The 25323-nt window shown below is 56.4% G+C and overlaps 1 protein-coding gene across 1 annotated transcript in view; it reads left to right on the top strand.

Annotated features, from left to right (window-relative positions):
• CFAP74 (cilia and flagella associated protein 74) overlaps positions 1-24923 on the top strand; it is a 63707-nt gene extending 38784 nt beyond the window's left edge. The window contains exons 19-39 of the mRNA XM_034671243.1: positions 7114-7190; positions 7671-7793; positions 10133-10254; positions 11757-11885; positions 11971-12058; positions 12452-12625; positions 13398-13531; positions 16580-16856; positions 18039-18137; positions 19280-19419; positions 20028-20162; positions 20328-20437; positions 20573-20628; positions 20735-20854; positions 21079-21234; positions 22074-22203; positions 22414-22568; positions 22793-22904; positions 23079-23290; positions 23512-23646; positions 23842-24923. Of these exons, the coding sequence (XP_034527134.1) occupies positions 7114-7190; positions 7671-7793; positions 10133-10254; positions 11757-11885; positions 11971-12058; positions 12452-12625; positions 13398-13531; positions 16580-16856; positions 18039-18137; positions 19280-19419; positions 20028-20162; positions 20328-20437; positions 20573-20628; positions 20735-20854; positions 21079-21234; positions 22074-22203; positions 22414-22568; positions 22793-22904; positions 23079-23290; positions 23512-23646; positions 23842-23943 (2786 nt within the window). The 3' untranslated portion in view covers positions 23944-24923. The remainder of the gene's footprint in view (positions 1-7113; positions 7191-7670; positions 7794-10132; positions 10255-11756; positions 11886-11970; positions 12059-12451; positions 12626-13397; positions 13532-16579; positions 16857-18038; positions 18138-19279; positions 19420-20027; positions 20163-20327; positions 20438-20572; positions 20629-20734; positions 20855-21078; positions 21235-22073; positions 22204-22413; positions 22569-22792; positions 22905-23078; positions 23291-23511; positions 23647-23841) is intronic.
• The last annotated feature ends 400 nt before the right edge of the window (positions 24924-25323 follow it).

Raw genomic sequence — 25323 nt, 5'->3', positions numbered from 1 at the left:
CGCCCCAGTCACAAGGGGGGGTTTCGGGGTGTGTGCCCCCTGACTCTTCCTGCCTCAGTGTCTGCAGGGCCCACCCGCTGCGCTCTTGCTGCCTCTCTTTTGTTCACTCACGTTCTTTTTCAACATGTTTATGCCGATTCAGACTCCCACCAGCTCCTACCTGCCACGAGCCGTGTCGTGGAAATCGACGGCTGATTCTAAAATTCGTATGGATACCCAGAGGACCTAAAATATCCAAAACTTTGAAAAAGAAGAACAAAGTTGGAAGACTCAGACCACCTGATTTCGGGACAGTGTGGTGGTGGCAAAGGGAGAGACACAGAGACTCGATGGGACAGAGTCCAAAAAGAGGCCCTCACGAATATGGCCGTCAGTCTTCACTAGAGAGGCAAAGGGAATTCCTTGGAGAAAAAAAAAAGTCTTTTCAACAAATGAGACCTTAACAGTTAGATAAACATATGCCCCAAAAATGACCCTCCATCCATTCCTCACACTGTAAACAAAAACTACTCAAAATAAATCATAGACCTAAATGTAAAATATAAAACTTCTAAAACAAAACATAGGAGGAAATCTGTGTTATCGTGTGTTGGGCAAAGATTTTTCAGATATGACATCAAAAGTGTGATCCATCTTTTAAAAATTATCACCTACTGTGGGATGCAGCAAAAGCAGTTCTAAGAAGGGAGTTTAGCGCACTACAGGCCTAAACTTACACCTAAAGGAGCTAGAAAAAGAAGAAAAAATGAAGCCCAAACCCAGCAAAAGGAAGAAAATGATAAAGATTGGAACAGAAATAAATGATATAGAAACTAAAAAACAAAAACAAAAACCAACAGATCAATAAAATCAGGAATTGGTTCTTTGAAAAGATCAACAAAACAGAGAAATCTCTAGCCAGATGAGAGAAAGAGAGAGAGAGAGGACCCAAATAAATAAAATCACTAAGGAAAGAGGAGAAATAACAATCAACACCACAGAAATTCAAGCAATTGTTAACAGAATATTATGAAAACCTATATGCCAGGGCACCTGGGGGGCTCAGTCAGTCAAGCATCTGCCTTTTGCTCAGGTCGTGATCCCAGGGTCCTGGGATCGAGCCCCGTATTGGGCTCCCTGCTTGGCGGGGAGTCTGCTTCTCCCTTTCCCTCTGCCCCTCCCCCTGCTTGTGTTCTTTCTCTCAAATAAATAAATAAATAAAATCTTAAAAAAAGAAAAGAAAACCTATATGCCAGAAATTGGACAACCTGGAGAAATGGATAAATTCCTAGAAACATATACCTTCCAAAACTAAAGCAGAAAAAATTGAAAATTTGAACAGACAAATTACCAGTAATGAAATTGAATCAGTGATCAAAATCTCCCAACAAACAAAAGTCCAGGACCAGATGGCTTCACAGGTGATTTATTTTTTTTAAAGATTTTTTTATTTATTTGAGAGAGAGAGAGAGAATGAGCAGGAGGGGAGGAGCAGAGGGAGAGAGACAAGCAGACTCCCCACTGAGCAGGGAGCCCAATGTGGGGCTCGATCCCAGGACCCTGAGATCATGACCTGAGCTCAAGGAAGATGCCTGACCGATTGAGCCACCCAGGCGTCCCTTCACAGGTGATTTCTACCAAACATTAAAAGAAGAGTTAATACCTATTCTTCGTAAACTAGTCCAAAAAAATAGAAAAGGAAGGAAAACTCCCAAATTCATTATATGAGGCCAGCATTACCCTGATACCAAAACCAGATAAAGACACCACAAAGAAAGAGAACTACAGGCCAATATCCGTGATGAACATAGATGCAAAAATCCTCAACAAAATATTAGCAAACCGAATCCAACATCCTTGAAAAGAATCACTCACCCTGCTCAAGTGGAATTTGTTCCAGGGTTCGCAGAACAATCAGCGTGATACGTCACATCAATAAGAGAAAGAGTAACAACCATATGATCATTTCAGCAGATGCAGAAAAGGCATTTGACAAAGTACAACATCCATTCGTGATAAAAACCCTCTGCAAAGTAGGGTTAGAGGGAACATACCTCAACACGATAAAGGCCTTATGGGAAAATCCACAGCCAACATCCTACTCAATGGTAGAAAACTGAGAGCTTTTCCCCTAAGGTCAGGAACAGGACAAGGATGTCCACTATCCCCACTTTTCTTCAGCTTAGTACTGGAAGTCCTCGCCACAGCAATCAGACAAGAAAAAGAAGTAAAAATTAGTAAGGAAAAAGTAAAACTGTCACTATTTGCAGATGACATGATACTACTATATATAGAAAACCCCAAAGACTCCACCACATAAGGACTAGAACCGATAAAGGGATTCAGTAGGAATAAGTTTAACCAAAGAGGTGAAAGACTGTACTCTGAAAACTGTAAAACACTGATGAAAGAAATTCAAGACGACACAAAGAAATGCAAAGACATTCCATGCTCATGGATTAGAGGAAAAAATATTGTTAAAATGTCTATAATACCCAAAGCAATCTACAGATTTTTTTAAATTTTTTAAAAGATTTTATTTACGTATTTAAGAGAGAGCAGGCTCAAGCGAGCGAGCACAAGCAGGGGAGCAGCAGAGGGAGAGGAGGAAGCAGACTCCCCACTGAGCAGGGAGCCTGATGTGGGGCTTGATCTCAGGACCTCAAGATCATGACCTGAGCTGAAGGCAGACACTTAACCGACTGAGCCACCCAGGTGTCCCACAATCTACAGATTTAATGTAATCCCTATCAAAATACCAACAGCATTTTTCACAGAGCTAGAACAAATAATCCTAAAATTTGGGTGGAACCACAAAAGACCCTGAATAGCCAGAGTAATCTTGAAAAAGAAAAACAAAACTGGAGGCATCATAATTCCAGATTTCAAGTTATATTAAAAAGTGGTAGTAATTAAAACAGGGTGATACTGGCACAAAAATAGACATATAGATCAATAGAACAGGATAGAAAGCCCAAAAATGAACCCACAATTATATGGTCAGTTAACCTTCAGCAAAGGAGGAAAGAACATCAATGGGGAAAGGACAGACTCTTCAGCAAATGGTGTTGGGGAAACTGGACAGCCACATGCAAAAGAAGGAAGCTGGACCATAACTTCCTTACACCATAAAAATAAACTCAAAATAGATTAAGGACCTAAACCTGAGGCGTGGAACCATCAAAATCCTAGAAGAGAACACAAGCAGTAACCTCTTTGACATCGACCATAGCAACATTTTTCTAGATCTGTCACCTGAGGCCAGGGAAACAAAAGCAAAAATAAACTTTCGGGACTACACAAAAATAAAAAGCTTCTGCAGAGCAAAAGAAACCACCATAAAACTAAAAGACAGCCTACCGAGTGGGAGAAGGTATCTGCAAATGACACAGCCGATAAAGGGTTAGTATCTAAAATACATGAAGAACTGATACAACTCAACCCCCAAAAGACAAATAATCCAATTTAAAAAATGGACAGAAGGCACGAACAGACATTTCTCAAAAAAAGACATACAGATGGCCAACAGACACATGAAAAGATGGTCAGCATCACTCAGCATCAGGGAAACACAAATCAAAACCACAATGAGATGCCACCTCACAGCTGTCGGAATGGCTGAAATGAACAACACAAGAAACCACAGGTGTTGGCGAGGACGTGGAGAACGGGGATCCCTCGTGCACTGTTGGTGGGAATGCAAACTGGTGCGGCCACTGTGGGAAACAGTATGGAGGTTCCTCAGAAAGTTAAAAATAGAACCGCCCTACGACCCAGCAATTTCAGTACTAGGTATTTACCAAAGAATACAAAAATACTAGTTCAAAGAGATACATGCAGCCCTATGTTTGATAGCATCATTATCTCCAAGAGCCAGACTATGGGAGCAGCCAAGGCACCCATCCATAGAGAGAGAAAGGTGTGGTGTGTAGAGAGACAATGGGGTATCTCTCCGTCATAAAGTAGACTGAAATCTTGTCATTTGCAATGGCGTGGATGGAGCTGGAGAGTGTTATGCTAAGCAAAATAAGTCAAAGAAGGGCAAATACTATATAATTCCGCTCATGTGAAATTTAAGAAAAACATGAGCAAAGGGGAAAAAAAGAGGGAGAGGCAAACCAAGAAACAGACTCTTAATTACAGAGAACACACTGACGGTCACCAGAGAGGAGGAGGTGAGGGGATGGGGGAAATAGGGGATGGGGCTGAAGGAGTCCACTCGTCATGATGAAAAAAATAAAATAAATGATAAAATAAAAATGAAAGTTATAACCTGGAATTCATCAAATCTAAAAACACCTGCTCTTCTATAGATAATGCTGAGAGAATGAAAAGGTAAGCAACAGGTTGGTAGGAAATACTAGCAAATTACAGGTCTGATAAAGAACATGCCCAAAATATGTAAAGAACTTTCAAACTCAATCAGAAAACAAATAACCCAGTTTAAAAACGGGTCGAAAGGGCACCTGGGTGGCTCAGCCAGTTAAGCGTACTCTTGGTTTCAGCTCGGGTCATGATTTCAGGCTCGTGGGATCGAGCCCCACGTTGGGCTCTGCGCTCAGCACGGAGTCTGCTTGGGATTCTCTCTCCTTCTCCCCCTTCCTTTCCCCCCTCCCCTGCTTGCTCTCTCTCTGTCTCTCTCTCTCTCATAAATAAAAATAAAAGCTTTTTTTAAAAATGAGCAGAAAACGTAGACACTTTACCAAAGATTTGTCGACAGCGTTTCAGCACATGAAAAGATGGTCGGCATCATTAGCCGTGAAGGAACTGCAAATTAAAACCGCGGTGGAATTCCACCACACATCGAGTAGGGTGGCTAGATCCACCAAAAACAAGGCAGAAGGCCGGCAACACCCAGTGCTGGTGAGGGGCTGCTGTGACCCCACCGTCTGCTGCTGGGTGTGTGGCCACGGCCGAAGCGTTTGGCACTTTCTCATCAAGTTAAGCAAACGTAATACAGCCAGACACCCCACTCCTAGGTATTTTCCAAGAGAAATGAAAAGCTGTATTCGAAGGGAGAACTCTACGTGAACGTTTCCAGAGGGTTTATTTGTAACTGCCGCAAACTAGCCCCCCAAATGTCCCTGACGGGTGAGCAAACACGCGGAGCCGCATCCTGCCACCACGGGGCAGAGCTAGAGACGCAGCCACACGCGCCAATCTCAGCGGCATCCTCGGTCAGCGAAAGGCTGGCTTCAAAAAACCGCCGATCCTGATTCCATCTGCCTGGCATTCTGGGAAAGGCAAAACTATACGGATGAGTGGCTCCCAGGGGCAGGGGAGCGGTTGGCTACGAAGGAGCGCACGGGGGCTTGGGGGTGATGAAAGTGTTCCATGTCTCGACCGTGGTGGGGGCTACGCGCTGTGCATTTGTCAAAACTTGCAGAAGGTTACACTGAAATGGGTGGACTTTACTCCTTCATAAAAAGAGGTGGAAAAGAAACCATTCAACACACATGAACAGCAGAGAGCTGTATCTTGCAGGTTTCAGATACTGATATCAGACACTGAACATAAAATAAGCGTGCTCACTCGATACGTGGAAAACCATCACGAAGAAGGAGACAAAGCAGATTGGAAAGTGACCCTAATAAATCTTCTAGAAGTAAGAATGTGATCATGGAAACGGGAACCCCAATCGGGATAAAGTGGAGAGACGTTGCTGAGGAGAGACCCAGGGAACTTTCCAATTGCAGACAGGCAGAGATGGAGACATGAAAGCATGGTCTAAGCAATGGAGGACAGAGGCAGGAGGTCTCATCTGCCTCCTCGAGTCAGGAAACGGTCGTATTTAACAACATACTTGCTGAGAACTTTCTAAAATGTTGAAACACATCTAAACTCGTATCCCGGAAGTGAGTAAATATCCACTCTATGACTGATAGCAGGGAACAACACTGGACACGTGCTGAAAGGAAGCTTTCGCAATCATTAATGAGCCCGAGTCTAGAACTGATGAAAGTTCGCCGTGTTCTTAGCAAACGCATCAGCACAGTTCCACACTGGGACACACCAACAGACCCCAACCACCAGCCACGCAGACTGAAGCTGTGCCCCCGGGGTCTGCCCTGGCTCAGGCCCGGGCTGTCCTAGTGCTTACCCCTGAAGCAGACAAGGACATAAACATCAAGGTGGTGACAGCCAACTGGCCCCTCCCCCACCCAGGTGACAGTTGTGGCTGCTGAGTGGGGTGACAGGTCTGCCAAGTTGGAGACCCCAGAAACGGAGCACTTACCCTGTAGGGTCATCGTTCAGCCATGCAGGGCACACATGGTGTCAGGCGGGCCTGGGCCAGGCCGCCAGAGTTCTCCTGGATCTTCCGTGGTGGCCAGGCCAGGCGGTCCAAGATCAGGACTAGGGAGGGTGCTGACCTTCATCTCTCCTGTCAAATTGTGTCATCACGAGCAAAGTCCACCGAAAGACCTTCTCAGACAAGAGGAGTCAGCATCTGCTTTCAGGGGCCTTCCCGACAAATAGCCCCGGGGTGGGTCAGCGTGCACAGCCCGCCAGCAGGAACATGCCAGTGGCACACGCACAGGCAACACTAAGTAACGGGGGCTCTGCTGGGACATTTGGAAGGCAATATCCTTGTAAACTTTTAGGCCTTGGTCCCTGTGCTCCACTGGCCACCAGAAACACCTCCCACCCCAGGCCGTACCCCGCCAACTCTCCGCTCCCTCTGCGTCAGCCCTCCTCTCTGCTGGGCCGCCTTCTTTCTTCCTCTGAATAAAAAACCCCTCTGAGCCCACTCTCCAGTCCCCCGACCCCCAAAGGGCTGGCTCATTCCATCTTCTCTGGCTCTGACCCTCAGGCCCCTGCACCCCACCGACCACACACAGCCAGCTCCCCTTGCTGACCTCACCTCCCCTAGCTTGGGTCTCGGCAGCTCTGGCCCCCTCTTCCACCCCCAGTCTCCAGCTCCCGAGGCCATGGTGCCCACTGTCCCTGAGAAGTCCCTCTGCCCCTCCTATGCCACTGGGTCGTTCCTCTTTGCAGAACAGGGCCAGAGGGAGGGAGCTGGCTGGGAGCTGGTGGTCCCAGAGCGGGAGGGGCCAGATCCCCCTGGGTCCTCACCTCACCCCTGGGCCCCATGGGCTGCCCCAGCCCTCTCATCTGGACCTCCTTCTCTTCCAGAATCCGAGGGAATGACCGTGACCACTGTCGTGACCATACCTCCCAAAGAGGAACAGACAGAGATCTCGCTGGGAGAGGTCAGCAAGGCCTGCTGCGTCACAGGCCACCTTCCTCCAGCCATGCCCTCCTGACCTGCTGCCCCCTCCCCCAGGGTGGCCCTTCCACTTGGCCAGAGCCCGACGAGGCTTGTCCGGACTCAGCCTCTGGGCAGCACCGTCAGCCGTCCCGAGCGGGGGTCAAGCAGGACTGGAGCAACAGAGCCAGCGTCCTGGGTGCAGGGCCCTGGGTCCGCTCAGAGACACGGGCAGGGCCTCCCTGGCTGGAGCATGGTGTATGCACACGTGCACGTGCACACAAGGGTCCCGGGTCATCGAGAGAGCACGTACACACACAGCGGGGTTCAGCTGTGACTCTGGGCAGCAAGTCCTCGAAGGGCAGGGCCAGGCCACCCAGGGACACTCACCCTCGTGGTGATGCGGCCCGTGGTGAGGACGGGGGAAGTGCCTTGATAGAAACATGAAGGCTGACTGGCCTGTGGCACCTCTCTTCCCATGCAGGTGACAGAGGGTGAGATTGGCCCCTTCAGCTCCGTTAAAGTGCCGGTCATCTTCACGCCGGTCATCCCGGGAGAGATCCAGACCAAGTTCAAGGTTGTGTTCAAGAATCAGCAGTGCCCGACAGTGAGTACCGCACCGTGGCATGGGCCCTGGGCCCTGGGTCCCTGCCCCTCAGTGCTCCTCCCGCCACAACCCTGCTAGGAAGCTGCCTGCGCTGCCCACACCTGGCCAGCCAGCTGGGAGCACAGATGGCTGCCTCCATAGCCAACACACACACACACACACACCCCCGCACACGCACACACCCGCACGCACACACACACCCATGCACCCGCACACGCACACACACCCTCACACACACCCGCACCTGCACACACCTGCGCACACACACCTGCGCACACACCTGCACATGCACACACCTGCGCACACACACCTGCACACACACGGGCACACACCTGCACATGCACACACCTGTGCACCCGCACCCGCACACACCCGCGACACACACACCTGCGCACACACGCGCACACACACACCCGCACATGCACACACATGCGTGCACCTGCACACGCACACACCTGTGCACCCGCACGCACACACCCGCACACACACACACCTGCACGCACACACCCGTGCACACACGCATGCACCTGCACACGCACACACCCGTGCACACACACGCGTGCACCTGCACACGCACACACCCGCACACGCACACACATGCGTGTACCTGCACACGCACACACCTGTGCACCCGCACACGCACACACCCGCGCACACACACCTGCACGCACACACCCGTGCACACACGCGCGCACCTGCACACGCACACACCCGTGCACGCACACACCTGCACGCACACACCCGTGCACACACACACCTGCACGCACACACCCGTGCACACACGCGCGCACCTGCACACGCACACACCCGTGCACACACACGCGTGCACCTGCACACGCACACACCTGTGCACCCGCACACGCACACACCTGCACACACACCTGTGCACACACACCCGTGCACACACGCGCACACACACACCCGCACACGCACACACCCACGCGCACACACACCCATGCACCTGCACACTCACACACCTGTGCACCCGCACACATACACACCCGTGCACCCGCACACATACACACCCGTGCACCCGCACACGCACACACACCTGTGCACACACACCTGCACACACCCACACACCTGCGTGCACACACCCGTGCACACACACCCCTGCGCACACACCTGCACACGCACACACCCGCACACGTGCACACGCACACACCCCTGTGCGCACACATGCACGCACACCCGCGCACGCACACACATGCACGCACACCCGCGCACACACACACACCCACGTGCTCATGCACATGCACACCCGCGTGCACACACCCGCGCACACACATACAGAGCCCCTGCTCTTAATCACTAGAAATGTCTCTCCTCATTTCCAAGCAGTTACAATTTTTACTCATTACTTTTTGTTATTTATTTATTTACTTATAGGTTTATTAAATTTGGCTCAGAGAACATGATCTGCAAACTCTGTTGTTCATTTTTTTTAATTTGTTGACATGTTTGTTGTGACCAAAGGCAAAACTGAGTTTATCGACGTGACATGTGCACATGTGTGTAAGGGCTGTAAGCAAATTCCTGAACTGGGTGATTCACATTATTCATGCCCTCCGCGCCTTCCCCGGCACTCAGACCACTGACACGTTCTGTCTTTATCCTGCAGTCTTCTCTCTGCCCCAGAGACCCTGTGCCTAGGGTTTGCCGGCTGGGGTGTTCTAAGTGTCACGAGTCCCGTCCTGTGGGCCGGCGGCCCCCTTCCCAGCCCGGGGGTCCTGGAGGAAGGCGTGTGGAGTCCTCGGCTCACTGCCGTCACACCAGGACAGTGCCTCCCCTGCCAGGCCCCTGCCCAGCCCAAGAGGGGCTGCAGGGCACAGCCTGTCCCTGCAGGACCCCCACAGACTCCCCAAACCTCCCAAGACCCAGGACTCAGGCTTTGGCTGGGAGGAGCCAGTGGCCACGGAGGGGACAGAAGTACTTCCCTCTGTCCCTGGTCCCTTCGCGACCTCTGAGCCTCCCTCTGCATTGGCTGGGAGAGTTTTATGAAGTGTACGTATCTCTGTGAGATGCACTGTGTGTAATGAAAGGGGTTTTTAAACAGCTAAACATGGCGATCGTCATGAAGCTGTGTGATGGGCACATGACGATCCATTATACTATTCCATCTTTTTATGTTTGAACATTCTGGTAATAAAAAAGGTTGTTTAAATTAAATGATATGAAAACTGCCACAGAACTCCAAAACGTGGCCGGTTTAATGATTAACCTTTGGATGCTTGTAAGCGTTATAAAACCCCCTTGGCTGGGCTGTGTCCTCACTTAGCTGGCCTCGCCCGCTCTGCCAGCAGAAGCATGTGTCTCTGACTTTGCACCTTCAAACTCAGTTGTATTTCAGAGTCCTGGGCGTCGCTATCGACGTGCCCGTCTGGGTGCCAAAGCCCAACGTAGATCTGAAGATGTGTATGTATGACCGGCTGTACCAGGACTCCGTCGTCGTGCACACACGGTGAGCCCAGCAGCAGTGGAGCCCGGACCCACGGGACCCACGTGTGCGACTCAGCCGAGGACCTCCCACAGGGTCGACTCTCAGAGTTACCGTCATGAGAGGGGCGGCAGGGCCAGAGTCAGACACACGGGCAATCAGATGGGAAGACAGAGGCGGGGCCACAGCCAGGGATGCAGTGCATCTAGACCCCGGAAAGGGCCAGGAAAGGGAGTCTCCCTGGAGCCTCAGAAGGAAGCGGCCCCGCCCCCAGCTGGACCTTAGCCAGTGGGACCCGTGTCTGGTTCTGACCTCCAGAACTCTAGGAGAATAAGTCCGTGTTGTTCCAAGCCCCTGGGTCTGTGGTGACCGGCTCCAGCAACGAGGGGACACTCCCCCTGCATGCGCAGGTCCTTGGCACCTCGTGGACAGACAGGAAAACCAGGAGAAAAAGAGGAAAAGTGAACGGAGCCCAAGGAAAGAAGTGCACTTCTATCTGCAGGGTTTTGCAAAGACGTCCAGACACCAGAGCAGTCATCTCTAAAAACTTTTTACTTTAGCACAACTTAGGTGGAGAAAAGTAGGCAAATGCTGTGGTTAGCACTCAGGTGACCCTCGTTCCCCAAACAGTTCCCTGAGCTTCGCGGGCCCTGCCTCCAGCGCAGAACTGGCTGTAGGTGTGGAAGTTCCGCAGGCGTCTGCCGTGACCGCGCGTCTGTGGGGGACTTGCCTGTCTCAGCGCCAGGACCACAATCATCGGGGGACTCAAGAGGGGCTCCCGTGGATTTGTTCGGGCAACTAGGGCTAGCCAGCCTCTGCCAGTTTATCTCAGGGTGCACGGTGCAGCCACTTTGTGGGGCTGGGTAGCACTTGGCCTGTGGGGTAAACGAAGACCCCAGCTGCACTCGGGCCGCACGTTGTGACAGAGTCAGCCAGTCACTTGCTTGGGTGGAGACTCAAAGGCAGGCAGCGGAATGGGGGAACTTTGAGGTAGAAAAAGGGAAGGTTCCAGGTGAGCCCAGATGGGGGCCAGGGAGCAAGAGGCGCTAACTAGAAGCAGGAGCCCCACGCGGTTTGTGGGGGTCCACGCGGCCTCCTCTGGCCGCTCCGGCGTTGGAAGAGGGGACAAAACCAAGGGAAATGGCCCCAGGCCTGTCGGGGCCCGTGGGGCCCAGCCCCTCCCCAACCTTGGCCTGGGCAGGAGTACAACAGAGCCCCAGGCGGGCAGGGGTCTCAACCCTGTGCCCACACCCTGCGGGTCCTCGCACTGGGCGGTGCCTGCCCCGCAAAGGTCTTCCCAGAAAACACTCAGGTTTCTGAGAATTGACTGGGGCCGTATTTCCACGGCAGGGTTTCTGTTTGTAGGAACTCCTCAGGAAAGCCACCCCTGAGCAAGCCGGGCTGCGAGCGCTCACTGAACACGCACTGTACCGCGCACCCGTGGGCGCCTGGGTCGTGCGACGTGTGTCAGTCCCGCGGGCGCAGACGCAGAGAGTCGCTGACTGGTGTCCCTGGGTGCCCTGCAGGTCGAAAGCGGCCCTGCGTCTGAAGTTCGAAGTGTGCAAGGAGCTGAGGGAGCACATAGAGCTCCTGCCCGAGACAGGCTCCATCCAGGCCCAGTCCTCCTACGCCGTGCAGCTCAAGTTCCTGCCGCGGTGAGTGCCCGGGGCCCGCTGCGGGCGTAGCTCTGCCCGCAGGTCGGCTTTACTGCCTCCTCCAAGCGGCGCCATCCTCTTTCAGACACTCCCTCCCAGAAGATGCAGGGAAGTATTTCGACAAGGAAACCAGAGTCCTGGAGGCCCCAATGACAATCTGGGTGGCTGACCAGGTCTGTGTGGGACACTCCCCGGGAACGCTGGGCACTCGTGGGGAGGCAGGTGTTTGTGGATCGGGGAGAGACCTCTGAGGGCTGTGCCGGGCCGGCGGAGCGTCCCCCTGGCACTGGAACCCACACGTGCCCACATGCACATTCACAGGGTGTGCATATGTGTGCACGCATGCACACGCGCACCCCCGCACCACTGCCACCTGAGGCTCCTCCCTTCTTTTCTGGCACCTGCTTTCCTATCCTCCCAAGTCAGGGATTACAGGGAAGTGGCCTTTTTCAGAGTCTTGTGTCTGGCCACCAGGTCGAAGCAATGCTTCTGCCTTTCTCGTGCATGGAGACATTTGCAAACACAGACCCCAAGTAACCAGGACGCATTCACCCTGCGCACTTCAGATCAAGCCGGTGGGGTTTACCGTGCACGCTGTGGTCACCACCTCGGACCTGGAGCTCAGCCCCTCGGCCGTGGACTTTGGCTACTGCACCATCTACGAGGCCATCAGGACACAAGTCAGCCTCTACAACCACTCCCTCCTGCCCCAGGGCTTTGGGTTCGTCGGGCTCCCCAAGGTACCTCACTCGGTGAGGGAAGAGCACGGGTGTGGGGACAGAAGCTCTGGGGATGGGCCAGGGTGGTGCTGCCCCAGGGTCCAGATGCCCAGCACCAGGTGGCCTCACCCTTCCCTGGACCCCATGCCCACCTCCAGGCCTCTCGGCCTGGGGTCTTTCCCTGCCTGTCCCCCTCCTCCTCCCCACTGCCCATATCCCCGCCTTGCCTTGCTGCTCTCTGTCCCAGCCTTTCTCTCCCTCTCTGGCCAACACCCCCGCAGGACTCCAGACTCCTCTCCCTCCCTTCCTTCCAGAACTCTTGCCTGCCTGGCCCTGCAGGGCAGCCAAGATGAGGCTTAAACCAGGCTCCCCTCATCTCTCTCTGGGCGCCTCCGCTGCCGACCCTGCCTTCCACTCACATATATGCAGACATGTGGATAAACGCACTGACATAATGCACCACACGTGCATGTGTTCACATGCATGCAGGCGCGTCATATATATGCAAACACATAGGCACAGACAACTCACATATGCACATGTGATCACACATGGACATGCTCACAAAAATGCTGGCACTCACATGCCTACCAACACACATATCCCGGTACTCATAGACATCACTCATACACAAACACCCAGACAGATGCTCACACACGCACATTCTCACACACACATGCGTTCATACCCACTCATGCACCCTGCCACATGCATGTGCACACAGCCCCCCCACGATATGTCCCAGCGGACCACTGTGTTTTCACTTTGGCATCAATGGTTTTCCATTTGCCAGTTTGTGGACGTTCAGCCCAATGACGGGTTTGGGACAATCCTGCCACTAGAAATGCTGCAACTTGACGTGATCTTCCAACCCACCAAGGCTAAGGAGTACAACTTCGAGCTCGTCTGCAAGTCTGAGATCAACCGGTGAGTGGAGGGCTGGGTGCAGCTGGCTCAGGGGCGGCAGCCCCTCCCCACCCTCAAACACTGGCGGCTGGGTCAACCATGGGGCTGGCCTGAGACACCACTGATTGCAGGGACCTCAGACCCAGTTTAGGTTCCTAGGATCCGGGACCTTGCTTGCTGGCAGCTCGCCCCTCTGTGTGTGTGTGTGTGTGTGTACATGTGTATGAGAGTACGAGCATGGGAGCAATATAAGTGTGTGCGTGCAGGTGAGCGAGCACCTGTGGATATGTGTGTGAGCATGCAGTGTGTGTGTGTGCGTGTGAGCACGAGGGGTGTGCATAAATGTGTGTGAGCATGTACTGTGGACATGTGTGTGTGTGTGAGTGTGCACATGTGGACATGTGTGGTGTGTGTGCATGTGAACGTGCACGTGAGTGCATGTGTGTAAACGTGTGTGCATGTGAGCATGAGGGGTGTGCATGAATGTGTGTGAGCATGCACTGTGGACGTGTGTGTGTGCGCGAGTGTGCACATGTGGACATGTGTGGTGTGTGTGCATGTGAACGTGCATGTGAGTGCATTTGTGTAAACGTGTGTGCATGTGAGCATGAGGGGTGTGCATGAATGTGTGTGAGCATGCACTGTGGACGTGTGTGTGTGCGTGAGTGTGCACATGTGGACATGTGTGGCGTGTGAGTGCATGTGTGTAGATGTGTGTGCATGTGAGCACAAGGGGTGTGCATGAATGTGTGTGAGCATGCACTATGGACGTGTGTGTGTGCATGTGAACGTGCATGTGTGAGTGCATGTGTAGACTCTGTGTGAGTGTGCATGTGGTGTACATGAACGTGTGTGAGCATACATGTGGGGATATGTGTGCATGCGAGCGTGCATATGTGAACATGTGTGGTATGCATGTGTGTGCGTGTGAGCATGCATGTGTGAGTGTGTGTGTGTGAGTGTGCATGTGGTATGCAGAGTATCCCTCTGCACCCCAGAGGACACTGGACATGAGCCCCACTCCCTCTAACGCACTGTGTGACGGGGACAGTCCCTGGACCTCCGTGACCTCCCCATCTCCACCCTGACTGATGGGTTGGAGGGGGTGGTGGAAAGAGAGAACTCAGACGGGGTGCAGAGGGGCTGGTCTGGGGTAAGGGCCCTGTTCTTGCTGCTGCCTGAGATGACCAGCCCCAGTGAGGAATGTTCTGCCTCATCCTGTGCGGGTGTCCAGCTGGGCACTGAACCCCGCTGCCCATCCTCCCGCCCTCCTGGTTCCCTTCCTCTCTTCTCCTGTTCCCACCTGCATTTCAGCCTGAGTTGCTGTTTGGCCGTCTGGGGGCCTGGGCAGCCCTGGGTGGGGTCCGGCTCCCTAGAGCCCATGGGCCAAGCCCTCTTCTGGCCCCAGGCATGTGGCCATGGGCAGGACCAGTGGTCTCCTGGGATCTGACAGTCTTGTGGGTGAGCAGGAATAAGTCCATGGGTGGTAAGAATTCAGGGAGTGGAGACAGAGCTAGAACCCACAAGGAAAATCAAGGGCCCTGACTACCCACCTGCCACGTCCCCCATCAGGGTCTTGGGTAAAGCCCACTGCCTCCCAGTCATAAGAATGGCAGCATCTGGCAAGTCTCAGTTGAGCCTTGGTGATGCCACACCCGACAGGTGGGGGCTTCTGGTGCTTTCTCTGCAACAAAACGAAGGAAGGCGTAAGTGAGTTGCAAGAGGGGGACCATTCAAATTAATGCTGGAAGACATGTTGTCCTGTGATGTGGACGCATAAGAAGAGGGTCATAGGGTTGAGTGATGCCAGGGAGCAAAGCTCCTCCATGCCCACCCCAGGGCCCTGCAGGGAAGCCAGGCATCACCCCCACCCCATCACGCCACTCCTGATGCTGTAACCAGCTAGGGAACAGCAGCTCCATCCACTGTCCTGAAACACGTCCCGTGAAATCTCACTTTCTGTATGTAATGATTATCACATTTCATACATTTATGGTTTCCCAATTAATTGCATGCTAATAATAACCTCAATGATATTTCCACACAGGATTTTTGTTCCACATTTAGAGCCTGTGGTCACAAGACATAAAAATAGACATTTCAGTGCATGAGCAACATTACCGTCACAGCTGGGTTATGATAGGGCAATCAACACCAGAGCGTTAAAATGTATGTAATTAGGACAAAATTCAACACAGAGAGCGCGGTGGAAATGTGGGTTCGAAGAAGATGTGGAATGGAAATATTCCAGTGGTTAAAATACCAAATATCTGTTCTTTTTTTTGTTTGATACATCATCTTAATTCAAATACCAAGCCGATCACACATGGTCCAAGAACACTCAAACCGAGGTTAGTCTTCAAAAGTCATAGCCCGCGCTGCCATGCTTGTCTGCGGCCTCACTGGCGTAAAACCACACCCACACCCCCGTGGCCCCCAAACCACGGGCAGAGCTTCATTCCCTGTGAGCTGCTGGAAGCTGCCAGCCAGAGCACCTTGGCTCCTCTGTCCCAGCTTTGAAGAGCCCTAGGGCCTCAGCAGGGGTCAGAGGAACCAGCGTCACCCTGGCCAGGTGCCAAGATGTGCCCGTCGAGAAGGCTCCAAGGCTCACCAGCACCGGGGCCTTCTCCACTGGCTTGCGGACAAACGGGGCCGTGGTTCCAGGAGGGAGAGCCCGCCTCCTGCATCTGTTCTTTTTCTTTAAAGGATGATGGCAGAAATTAACTCACTAGGGTTTCTAGATTCCTGTGCTCATATTTAAAGAGCAATTTATCGTTTTATTTTTAAATGTCAATGCACATTTACAAAATAAGCCAGAAATTCCCTCCTCAGCACCTCGGGATGAAATGTTTAGCTCTCCCCTTCACGTGTGCACAGCGGTAGCAGCACCTTCAAGACAGTCAAACTCACTAAGGAGGCAGTAAGCAAAATCTGTGACAACTGCCGTCGTGGTCCCAGGCGCTGTGCCCATGCAGGCCACCGTCTCCCTCAGGGGCCACCTTCCGCAGCTCAGAGGGACCCCAGAGACGCCCCCCCCCGCCGCTGAGCCGCCCACGCCGGCCCTTCCAGGTGCTTCAAGCTGGCGTGCCAGGCTGTGGGCGTCCACCCGCCCCTGGAGCTGTCCCACTACCAGGTCAAGTTCGCAGCCACCTCCCTGTACAGCATGTCCGTGGCCACCCTGTACGTCATCAACTCTCACGTGAGCATGAACTCACTGACCCACTCCGTGCCCCGCATCGGCTCAGAGGACCCCTCTCCTGTGGGGCCCACGTCCTTCGAATTCCTGCTGCCCCCGGACTCGCCCATCACCATCTCGCCCTCGGTGGGGACCGTGCTGCCAGGAAAGGCAGGTGTCAGCCCTGCGGGTAGGCTGGGGGGAGGAGCTCCCCTGGGATCCTGGCTCTGCCCAGACTTGGCCACAGCGATGCAGCCTGGACAGCAGAGGCGGGGTGAGCTCTACCCCTCCTCAGGCCCAAGCAGGCCTAAGGAGGTCTCCATGGCCCACGAGCCCCAGCCCAGCCCAAGCCCCAGCAGCAGGGGCACCCAAGGGTGGCTGACCCCACAAGCACCTGCCCAGGAGCTCTGGCAGTGTGGACTGAGGTGCAGAGCCCTGGATCTCACAGCAGGTGGGCACAGGGGGCCTGGTCCCCGGAAGTGCAGGGTGGGTGTCCACTCAACTGAGGGCTCCCCCTGCCCAGCTCTACCTGATAGACCAGAAGGAACCGAGGCCTGGAGGCAGAGCTTCTTCTCAGCCTGGGCCAGGGCCATCCCAGCCTCCTGGAGCCCCGGTCTTTCCCTTCAAAAGCTAGGGTGGCTGCTGCCAGGACAAAGTGAGGAGGGGCACGTGAGGGTGCCGGGGCCACCTGGGCCCTGGCGGCGTTTCAATTCGTGTGATCATTTAAAACACATTTTATTAAATTTAGCAAATACTGCTTAAGTACCAGTCCCCAGTGGGGGGTACTGTGGTTGGCTTCTGCGTTCTCTCCCTCTCCCTGCTCCCTCCCTTCCTCTTTCCTTTATTCCCCCTGCCCCATGCCATCTGCTCTGCCCCCCATTGTGTCGGCACCTCTGCTGTACTGAGCACTGGGGACACCTGGGAGTGAGCCCACAGTTGGGCCCAGGACCTCCCTGCAGGCTGTGCCAGTCACAGGGACAAGTTGGGGTAAAGAACTCACCCTCAGATCTTGATGGCTGAATGCAAAGCTTCCTTTCTCACGCATGTCATGCCTAATGTGAGCTGTGGGCGGGTCCTGGCCCATCAGGACATCCGTCAGGGGATCCCTGCCCTACACGATGAGAGTGGACTTGATGGTCGTGCACGGTAACCCACCTCGCCCCCAGGGGCAGTGGTCAGGGAGCATCCCCCTGGAAAGGGCCTTCAGGAAGTGACGAGGTGACGGAGGTGTCCTGCCAGGAGTGTCAGAGAGCATGACCTGGGGACACGCAAGGGGGGGGACCTCAGGAGGTGCTGAGGAGGACAGGGCACCAGCAGGGGCCAGCTCTGCCCTCCGGGCGGCTCTCCCTGCAGAGATGTCTGATCCAGGTGGCCTTCCGGCCCACGCTGCCCAGCCCGCTGATCCAGCAGGAAGCCTCCCAGGCCCCGACCAAACCAGTGGAGGTCAGACGGGTGCGTGGGGGACTCCAAGAGGAGGGGCGTGGGGGCACAGGGCGGGGGCTGTGGCTTCTTGCACGCCCCCCACCCCAAGGCTCCAGGGGACCAGGCCGGCGTGCCACCGGGAGTGCTGGGTGGACTTTGTGGAGCGTGGTGTGTCAGCCTGCTTTCAAAGCGTCTCCTCCTGCCCGGACAGCATCACCAGAAAAGGCTAGGTCCCCAGGGGCCGATGCACGGAGAAGCAGGTGGGGTTTAACGGAGGGAGAGCAGATAAAATGGCAAAGGGGCCCGTGACCCTGGACAAGTGTGGCTTCTTACAACCGTAAAGGAAAGCCCATGAAAAGGGCCTCACAGATGTAAACCTGAAAGAAGGGAGGGGCGCCTGGGCGGCTCAGTCAGTGAAGCGGCTGCCTTCAGCTCAGGTCCTGATCTCAGGGTCCTGGGATCGCATTGGGCTCCCTACTCAGCGGCTAGTCTGCTTCTCCCTCTCCCTCTGAACCCCCCTCGTGCGCTCTCTCTATCTCAAATAAATAAAATCTTAATAAATAAGTAAATAAAGAGATTTCCTTAAAAAAAAAAAAAAAAAGAAGAAAGGAAGGTAACCCCCCGGATGGAGCCCAGGAGGGTCAGGCGCACTGCCCTTGCCGGCTGCAGATGGGGCAGCCTGGGGGCTCCTGCAGGGAGAAGGTCCCACGGACCCACACAGAGCTGTGCAGTCACGCGGCCTAGAGCGACAGCCGCCCCCTGCTGCCCTGGGGACGCAGCGGGACGCGAAGCCCACTTCTCCAGTGTCTGGCACACACGGGGGAAGCCCTTGCCTTCCTGCAGTGAGGCGTTGTGGGGAGGCACCAGGAAGGAGGACCCCTGGTCCCAGGTGGATCCCCCCTCTGTTGCCTGTTTCCCCACTGCTGAGGACAAACGCTGGGGTCAGTGCACAGGCCCAGAGGGGGTCTCTGGACACTTGGCTGCCCATTGCACCTGTGGTCAGACTTCCTGAGGAAGCTGCTTGGTGCTTGGGTCCCCGCCCCTCTGAGCCCATGCCCTTGGGGCCCCTGCACAAGGCAGTCTGCCCGGGCCTGCGCTGGTGGAGAGCAGGCTACGGGGAGCGGCCAGGAGTGCCCGCTGGGCTGAGCAGAGCTGGCCTCTCTGCACCCCAGGTCCGCAAGGACACAGTCACCCAGAGGAAGGACCTAAGGAGACAGTCCTTCTCCGTGCTTCGGCCGCAGAACCAAGACCAACTGCTCCGGACCTCAACCACCCCGACCTCAGAGCTGTATAAGCAGGACCTCAAGTTCAGGTAGCCCCCCTCCACCTCCCTCTGTGCGCATGTGACGAGACCCTGTCCTGATCCCCATGGAGACTTTCCCCCACAGGCTGCCTGGAACAGAGCTGTTTTGAGCCATGTGACTGGAAGTCCAGGGCTGGGCTGGCTTCAGGCACAGTTGAATCCAGGCGCTGCCTTGAGGCCCCTTAAGCCCTGGCTTCCTGAGCATCTGTCCACCCCATTCCCATGGGCCTGGTGTCCCTACGCACAGCCTCACACCATGGGCTGGGGAGACCCTGCTGTTCCTGACTCCCGTGTTCCCAGCTCAGCAACCCCAGCCCCCCAGGTGCAAAATGAGGCCAGGAGAGCTCTGAGGGGCTTGAGTCACTTGCCCGCCCTAGACCCTTGCCTGAGGCCCCAGGAACACAGCCCTCTTGTTAGGTGCCTGACCAGGTCTGTGGGGTAGGGGGAACCTCCCACAGGAACCACAAAAGGGTAGGACAGCCACAGCCTGGGGCCCCTTCCCCTCTGGTCCAGGGCCCTGGGGAGCAGGCGTGGCCTTGTGGGCCCCCCTACTGCCCCAGGAGAGCGTGTGCAGTGCGGACGCAGGAGTGTGAGTGCAAGCTGCTGCGTCATTCCAGTTCCGACGAGTACCAGGCTGCCCAGGCCACGCTGGCCAGATCTTTCCAGGGGAAGTTTGACAAGTTTGTGGTTCCCTGTGTCGTTGCCAGTGGTGACACCAAAGACAGGAAGGGGACAGAACCCCTGAGCTTCAGGTGCAGTGCTCTGGTCGGGGGAAGGGGTGTCTTCCAGAAAGTCACCATCCCTCCTGTGCTACCAGCCCAGATCTGGGGCCCCGGAGGGAAGGGCACAGTGGCCGGAGTGGGCAGGACAAGGGCAGGGAGGTGGGGCACGGTGCCATCAACACACCCTCCCCCCAGTCCTCACAACACCCTGTACCTGGAGCTGTGGTGCCCGGCAGTGCCACCGTCTATTGTGGTGACCTCCAACAAAGGCCAAACCATCTCCAACTTCGGTGACATCGCTGTAGGTGAGCCTTGATTGGGCCCAGCCCCCCACAGACACCCCCACCCCAGGGACTCGGCCCTCCCACAGTCACCGCCTGGGTTCCTACACCCCACTCCTGGGCCTGGGGCTGTACCCTGATTCCACCATCCCATTTCAGGGCACCACGGCATAAAAAAGGTCTCCATCCAGAACATCTCCCCAGAGGATCTTGCTGTATCCTTGTCCACACCCAGCCCAGGCAGCCTACATGGACGGGACAGGAGCTGGTGGGGGGCTTCAGTCCTGCCCTGGCCACCTCTCCTTGACACTGGGCCCTCAGGTGGAGTTCTCCGTGCTGAACCCCAATGGTCCCTTTGTCCTGCTGAACCCCATCAGCAAGCTGCTTGCTGGCGAGACCCAGGTCCTGACGCTGTCCTTCTCTCCCCATGAGAGCGTCCTGGTGAGTCCCAGGCCCACTTTACATCATGCTGCAGCCCACGTGCTCAGGGCCCTGGGGGCGGCCGGTCCCCCTAGGCTCTCACCTCTGGTGGACAAGCAGGAGGAGGCTAGGGAGCTCAGAGCAGTCTCAGCTCCAGCCTGCCCTGTCCCAGCTGCTCCCAGCAGAGCTCCGGCACATGCCTCTGACAGATGTCTGCTCCATGCTAATGGACATGGTCTCTATAGGCCCAAGAAACACTGGACATCATCACCAAGAGAGGCACGCTCTCCCTGACCCTCATGGGCACCGGCGTGGCATCCATGATCACATGCTCCATTGAAGGGGATGTTCTCGACATGGGTTATGTGATTGCCAGAGAGTCTGTGTCCTCAACCTTCAAGGTGAAGCACATCACAGGGGGCCTGGTGCCTGCCCTGGTCTCCTGGGAGGGGGCTCCACCCTGGGAGAGATCAGACCTGCCTTGGTAGGGAAGCCACGAGAGGTGCAGGCCACCCCCACTCCAGCCACCGCCCCCCCCAGCAGCTGCCCCCTCCACTGCCCTGTCCAGCACACCTCCCTCCACCCCTCACCTGCTCGCCTTCAGTGCCCCCTATCTTCCTGCTCAGGGCCTTCGCAGGAGCCGTTCCATCTGGGATGAGGAGGAGCTCTGCGGCGGGGGGAGGGGGGGGCGTGGTTACAGATTTCTCTGGCCAGCTCACACTGCCCTGTGGCCTCCCACCCCCTGCGGGAGGGCAGGCCTAGCTCCGCATACTTCTCCAGTGCCCGAGGGACTGATCAGCCTTGCGACCAGGCAACCAACAGGATACCTGCTTCGCCCACTAGCTTAGGTCGCGACCTGGCCCTGAGCCCAGAACAGGGATTCCCTGAAGTGTTTCGCTGAGAAGTGGGTGAGGGCAGGGGAGAGACTGGGCAAGGACGCTGGTTCTGCTGAAGGCTAGCCTGCGCCTGACAGCAGAGGGCGCTCTGGAGAAACGAGGGCACCGCGGATCCAGCGGGGTACCAGCCTTTCAAGGGGGGTTAGGTGAGGCTGGACGAGATGAACCAACCGCTCCAGAGTGCCGAGAGCGCAAGGTGAAAATGATCCGGCAGGAGAGGGACTGGACACCCCGCTAGGTGTGCTCCCCCGGGGGGGAGAGCGAGCTGCGGGCCGACACCCCTCTGCGGCAGCCTGCGCGGGCGGCGGGGTGGGTAGTCCGCTGAAGGTCGCCCCTCCTCGCAGCTGCAGAACCGCTCCACGCTGCCCATCAAGTTCTCCCTGCAGCTGGACAGCCTCTCCCGCTCCAGGAGCGAAGCCCGCCAGCGACTGCCGCAGTTCCTCGCCTCGCGGGCGCAGAGGACCGAAGTAGTGGGTGAGCGGCCCGGCGACTGCCGGCAAGGGCCTCGGGGCAAGGCCCGGGGAGGTGCGAGCGCAGCGCGGGCGGCGGGGACGGGGCGGGGGGCCTGGGGCAGGGGCGCAGCCGCGGAGGGGGAAGCGGGCCGCGGATTTGGGGGGGGCCCGGGGCTTTCGCCCCGGACGCTGCTGGCTGAGCCGGGGGCTCGCCGCGCCGCCCGACCCGCAGGCACTCAGAACCACAGCGGCCAGAGCGTGTTCAGCGTGGTCCCGGTCGAGGGCATCATGGACCCGGGCAAGGCGCAGGACTTCACCGTGACCTTCAGCCCAGACCACGAGAGCCTGTACTTCTCCGACAGGCTGCAGGTCGTGCTCTTCGAAAAGGTGTGGCTCCGCGAGCCTAGCCTCGATCCCTCTTCCCGCGTGTCCAGGGCCCTTCCGGCTTTCCTGGCCTGTCCTACTCTGGAGGCCCTGGCCGGTGGATGGGGGCTCCGCGCCAGGGGTGTCGTCAGGTGGAGAGGCCAAGGGCCCAGGGCCCATGGGCCCGCACTCTCCTGGAGCCCCAGTCATGGGTCACAGGACGATGCTGCTGTGCTCCTTGTCCCCAGAAACTCTCCCACCAGATCCTTCTGAAGGGCGCGGCCCGCGAGCACATGATGTTCGTGGAGGGCGGAGACCCCCTGGACGTGCCTGTGGAGTCCCTGACCGTGATCCCCACCTGCGANGGCGGAGGGGGGGGGCCCCGGGGGGGGGGGGGGCTCGGTGCAGTAAGAGAACCCCTCCTGCTGCCCACCTGCACCCTTAGCCCTAAGAAGCTGGAAGGGTACGGTGGTCATTCCTGGCCCATCCCCCAAAGGGTGGGGTCATGCCAAAGAGAGATTTCCAGGGGACCAGCTGACCCTAGGCAGCTCCCTCACTCTCTGGGTGGCAGCCCCACCCCACGCCATTGGCCCCCAGCCAGTTCTCTCTCTTCGGAAGCAGAGGGGCCGAAGCCCATCCTGGTGACCCTGGATTATATCCAGTTCGACACGGACAAGCCAGCCCCACCTGCCACCCGAAAGCTGCAGGTGGGCTGCATCCGGACCACCCAGCTGTCCCCAAAGAAGGTGACCACAACTGCCCAGGCCCACGCAGCCCCTCTGCAGCACCCCCTGCCTGGGCAGACTGGGCCACTGCCGGCCTGGCCCCTGAATAGATATGGGCTGGGCAGCCTGCTGGTCAGGGCTGAGAGGGCAGGTGGAGTCGGCCATCCTCGAGCCCAGTCCCACTGCTTCCTGGGAGCTGTGCCTGGCCTGCCAGCCCTACCTGCAGCTCCAGTGTCCCGCAGACTGTGGAGTTCAGCCTGGACGGCGGCACATCTCTGCAGCACAAGGGCTTCACCATCGAGCCCTCCAGGGGCACTGTGGAGCGTGGCCAGACCAAGACCGTCACCATCTCCTGGATGCCGCCTGCCGATTTCGACGTAGGTGCCGCAGACTGGCTGGGAAGCCCTGCAAATGCCAAAGGCTTGGCGGGATGACACCACGGCCCCACCCAAGGAGAGGGCTGCTGGGTGGGCCCTGGGCAGGTGAGGTAGGCAGCGGGCAGTAAGACAACACATGTGTCTGGTGGGCCGGGGAACTGAGGGTCTCCTTCCTTCCTCCCCCTCCCATTCCAGCCAGATCATCCGCTCATGGTGTCAGCCCTGCTGCAGCTCAAGGGGGACGTGAAGGAGACTTACAAGGTCCTCTTTGTGGCCCAGGTGGTGACCAACTCCTGAGGCCACAGGAGTCTCTCCAGAGCCCCCTCAAACCCTCTGCTCACCCTTGAAGCCCTCCCCTGGTCTGTAAACCAGCATAAACCACCCACAGCCTTGGGACATTGGCACCCCCGCTGGGCAGGTTCAAATGTGCAGCCCTCTGAGTGACCCTGTGGCCAGGGCACCCCAGCCCCCCAGGCATGGCCACTTCCTGCTGCCCCGGACCCAGTGAGTCCAGAGGCCCAAGAGCACCCCCTCCCCGGCCCCACTCAGAACCAGCAATAAGGCGAGTCCTACCCACAACCCTCTCTTACTCTGAGCCCCTCAGAACCCCCAGCCCCACCAGTACCCACCTGCCCAGCCTTTAGAAGCCCTGGTGGGGGGAAGAGCTGCCCCCACAGGTCTGTCAATAAACCTTCTGGGCCTCTTCATACAGGCCTGAAGTGTGGGATGTGCACCGAATCAGAGATAGGGACAGATCCCTGGGGAGGCAGCGCCCTGCCGCCTACCCCCCCCCACACACCCATATACACAAATCAGTCCATAAACAATGAACTCTGCCCCTCTGGAGGGTGGTGCCTGGATCACTGGGGAAACCGCTAGCAAGGCAGGGGGCTGGGGATACAGGCTGGAGTTGAGACAGGCCCGGACCCAGTGAGGCCCTGCAAAGACGGAGAAGGGTACAGGAGGTTCCAAAGCCAATGGGTTCCTTTAGGGTTCTCTGCTCCTCCCAAGTTTCAGGATCCCTGATGTCCCCAAGGAAGGAGGGAACAAATGTGGGGGACTCATGCTCAGGGCCTCCCTCAGTGTCTAGCTGGGGTCCAGGGAGAGGCCCAGAGCATGAGTTTTGTTTTCCATTTTTCTGGACAGAGTCTAGGCTCAGCCTTCTGGGCTCCAACAGGTCCTTCAAAGCAGAAGCCCCACAGGCCATATGACACTCCTGGGAGCTCAGAATGTCCCCTTGCCCCAGCACCTGCCTTCTGGAGAGTGCTGGTTGGACACTGTCCCCACAGAACCCATCCAGTCTGGCCCCTCTGTACACAGCATGACCAACCCACCAACCCCCGTCCCGTGCCTGACAGCAGGAGAGCACGTGCAACTTCCCCTAGCAAGAATGGAGGGGACTTCCCTGGGCACAGGCTTCAGGACTCACCTGTCCTAACTCCAGTTCCTTGGTGCCCTTGATGCCTGGGAGCCTGCCATCTCCCTCACCTGAGGCCGGTGACGGTGACCCTGCAGTGGAGTTTTGCAGGACTTCTGTCAACCCTCCTGGGCTGACCAGCCATAGCCCAAGCCACTTTCTCATCAGATGAGAGAAGTCAGGCTCCAGGAGCCCAGGCCAAATGCAGGCCCTAGGAGGTGGTGCTCCCTGCAGGGCATGGTCCCTCCCTCCTTTTCTGC

This window comes from Ailuropoda melanoleuca, chromosome 11 (genome assembly GCF_002007445.2).
Source record: "Ailuropoda melanoleuca isolate Jingjing chromosome 11, ASM200744v2, whole genome shotgun sequence".
Lineage (NCBI taxonomy): Eukaryota > Metazoa > Chordata > Mammalia > Carnivora > Ursidae > Ailuropoda > Ailuropoda melanoleuca.
Note: the sequence above shows the minus strand (reverse complement) of the source record. Positions and strands in the feature narration are given on the sequence as shown.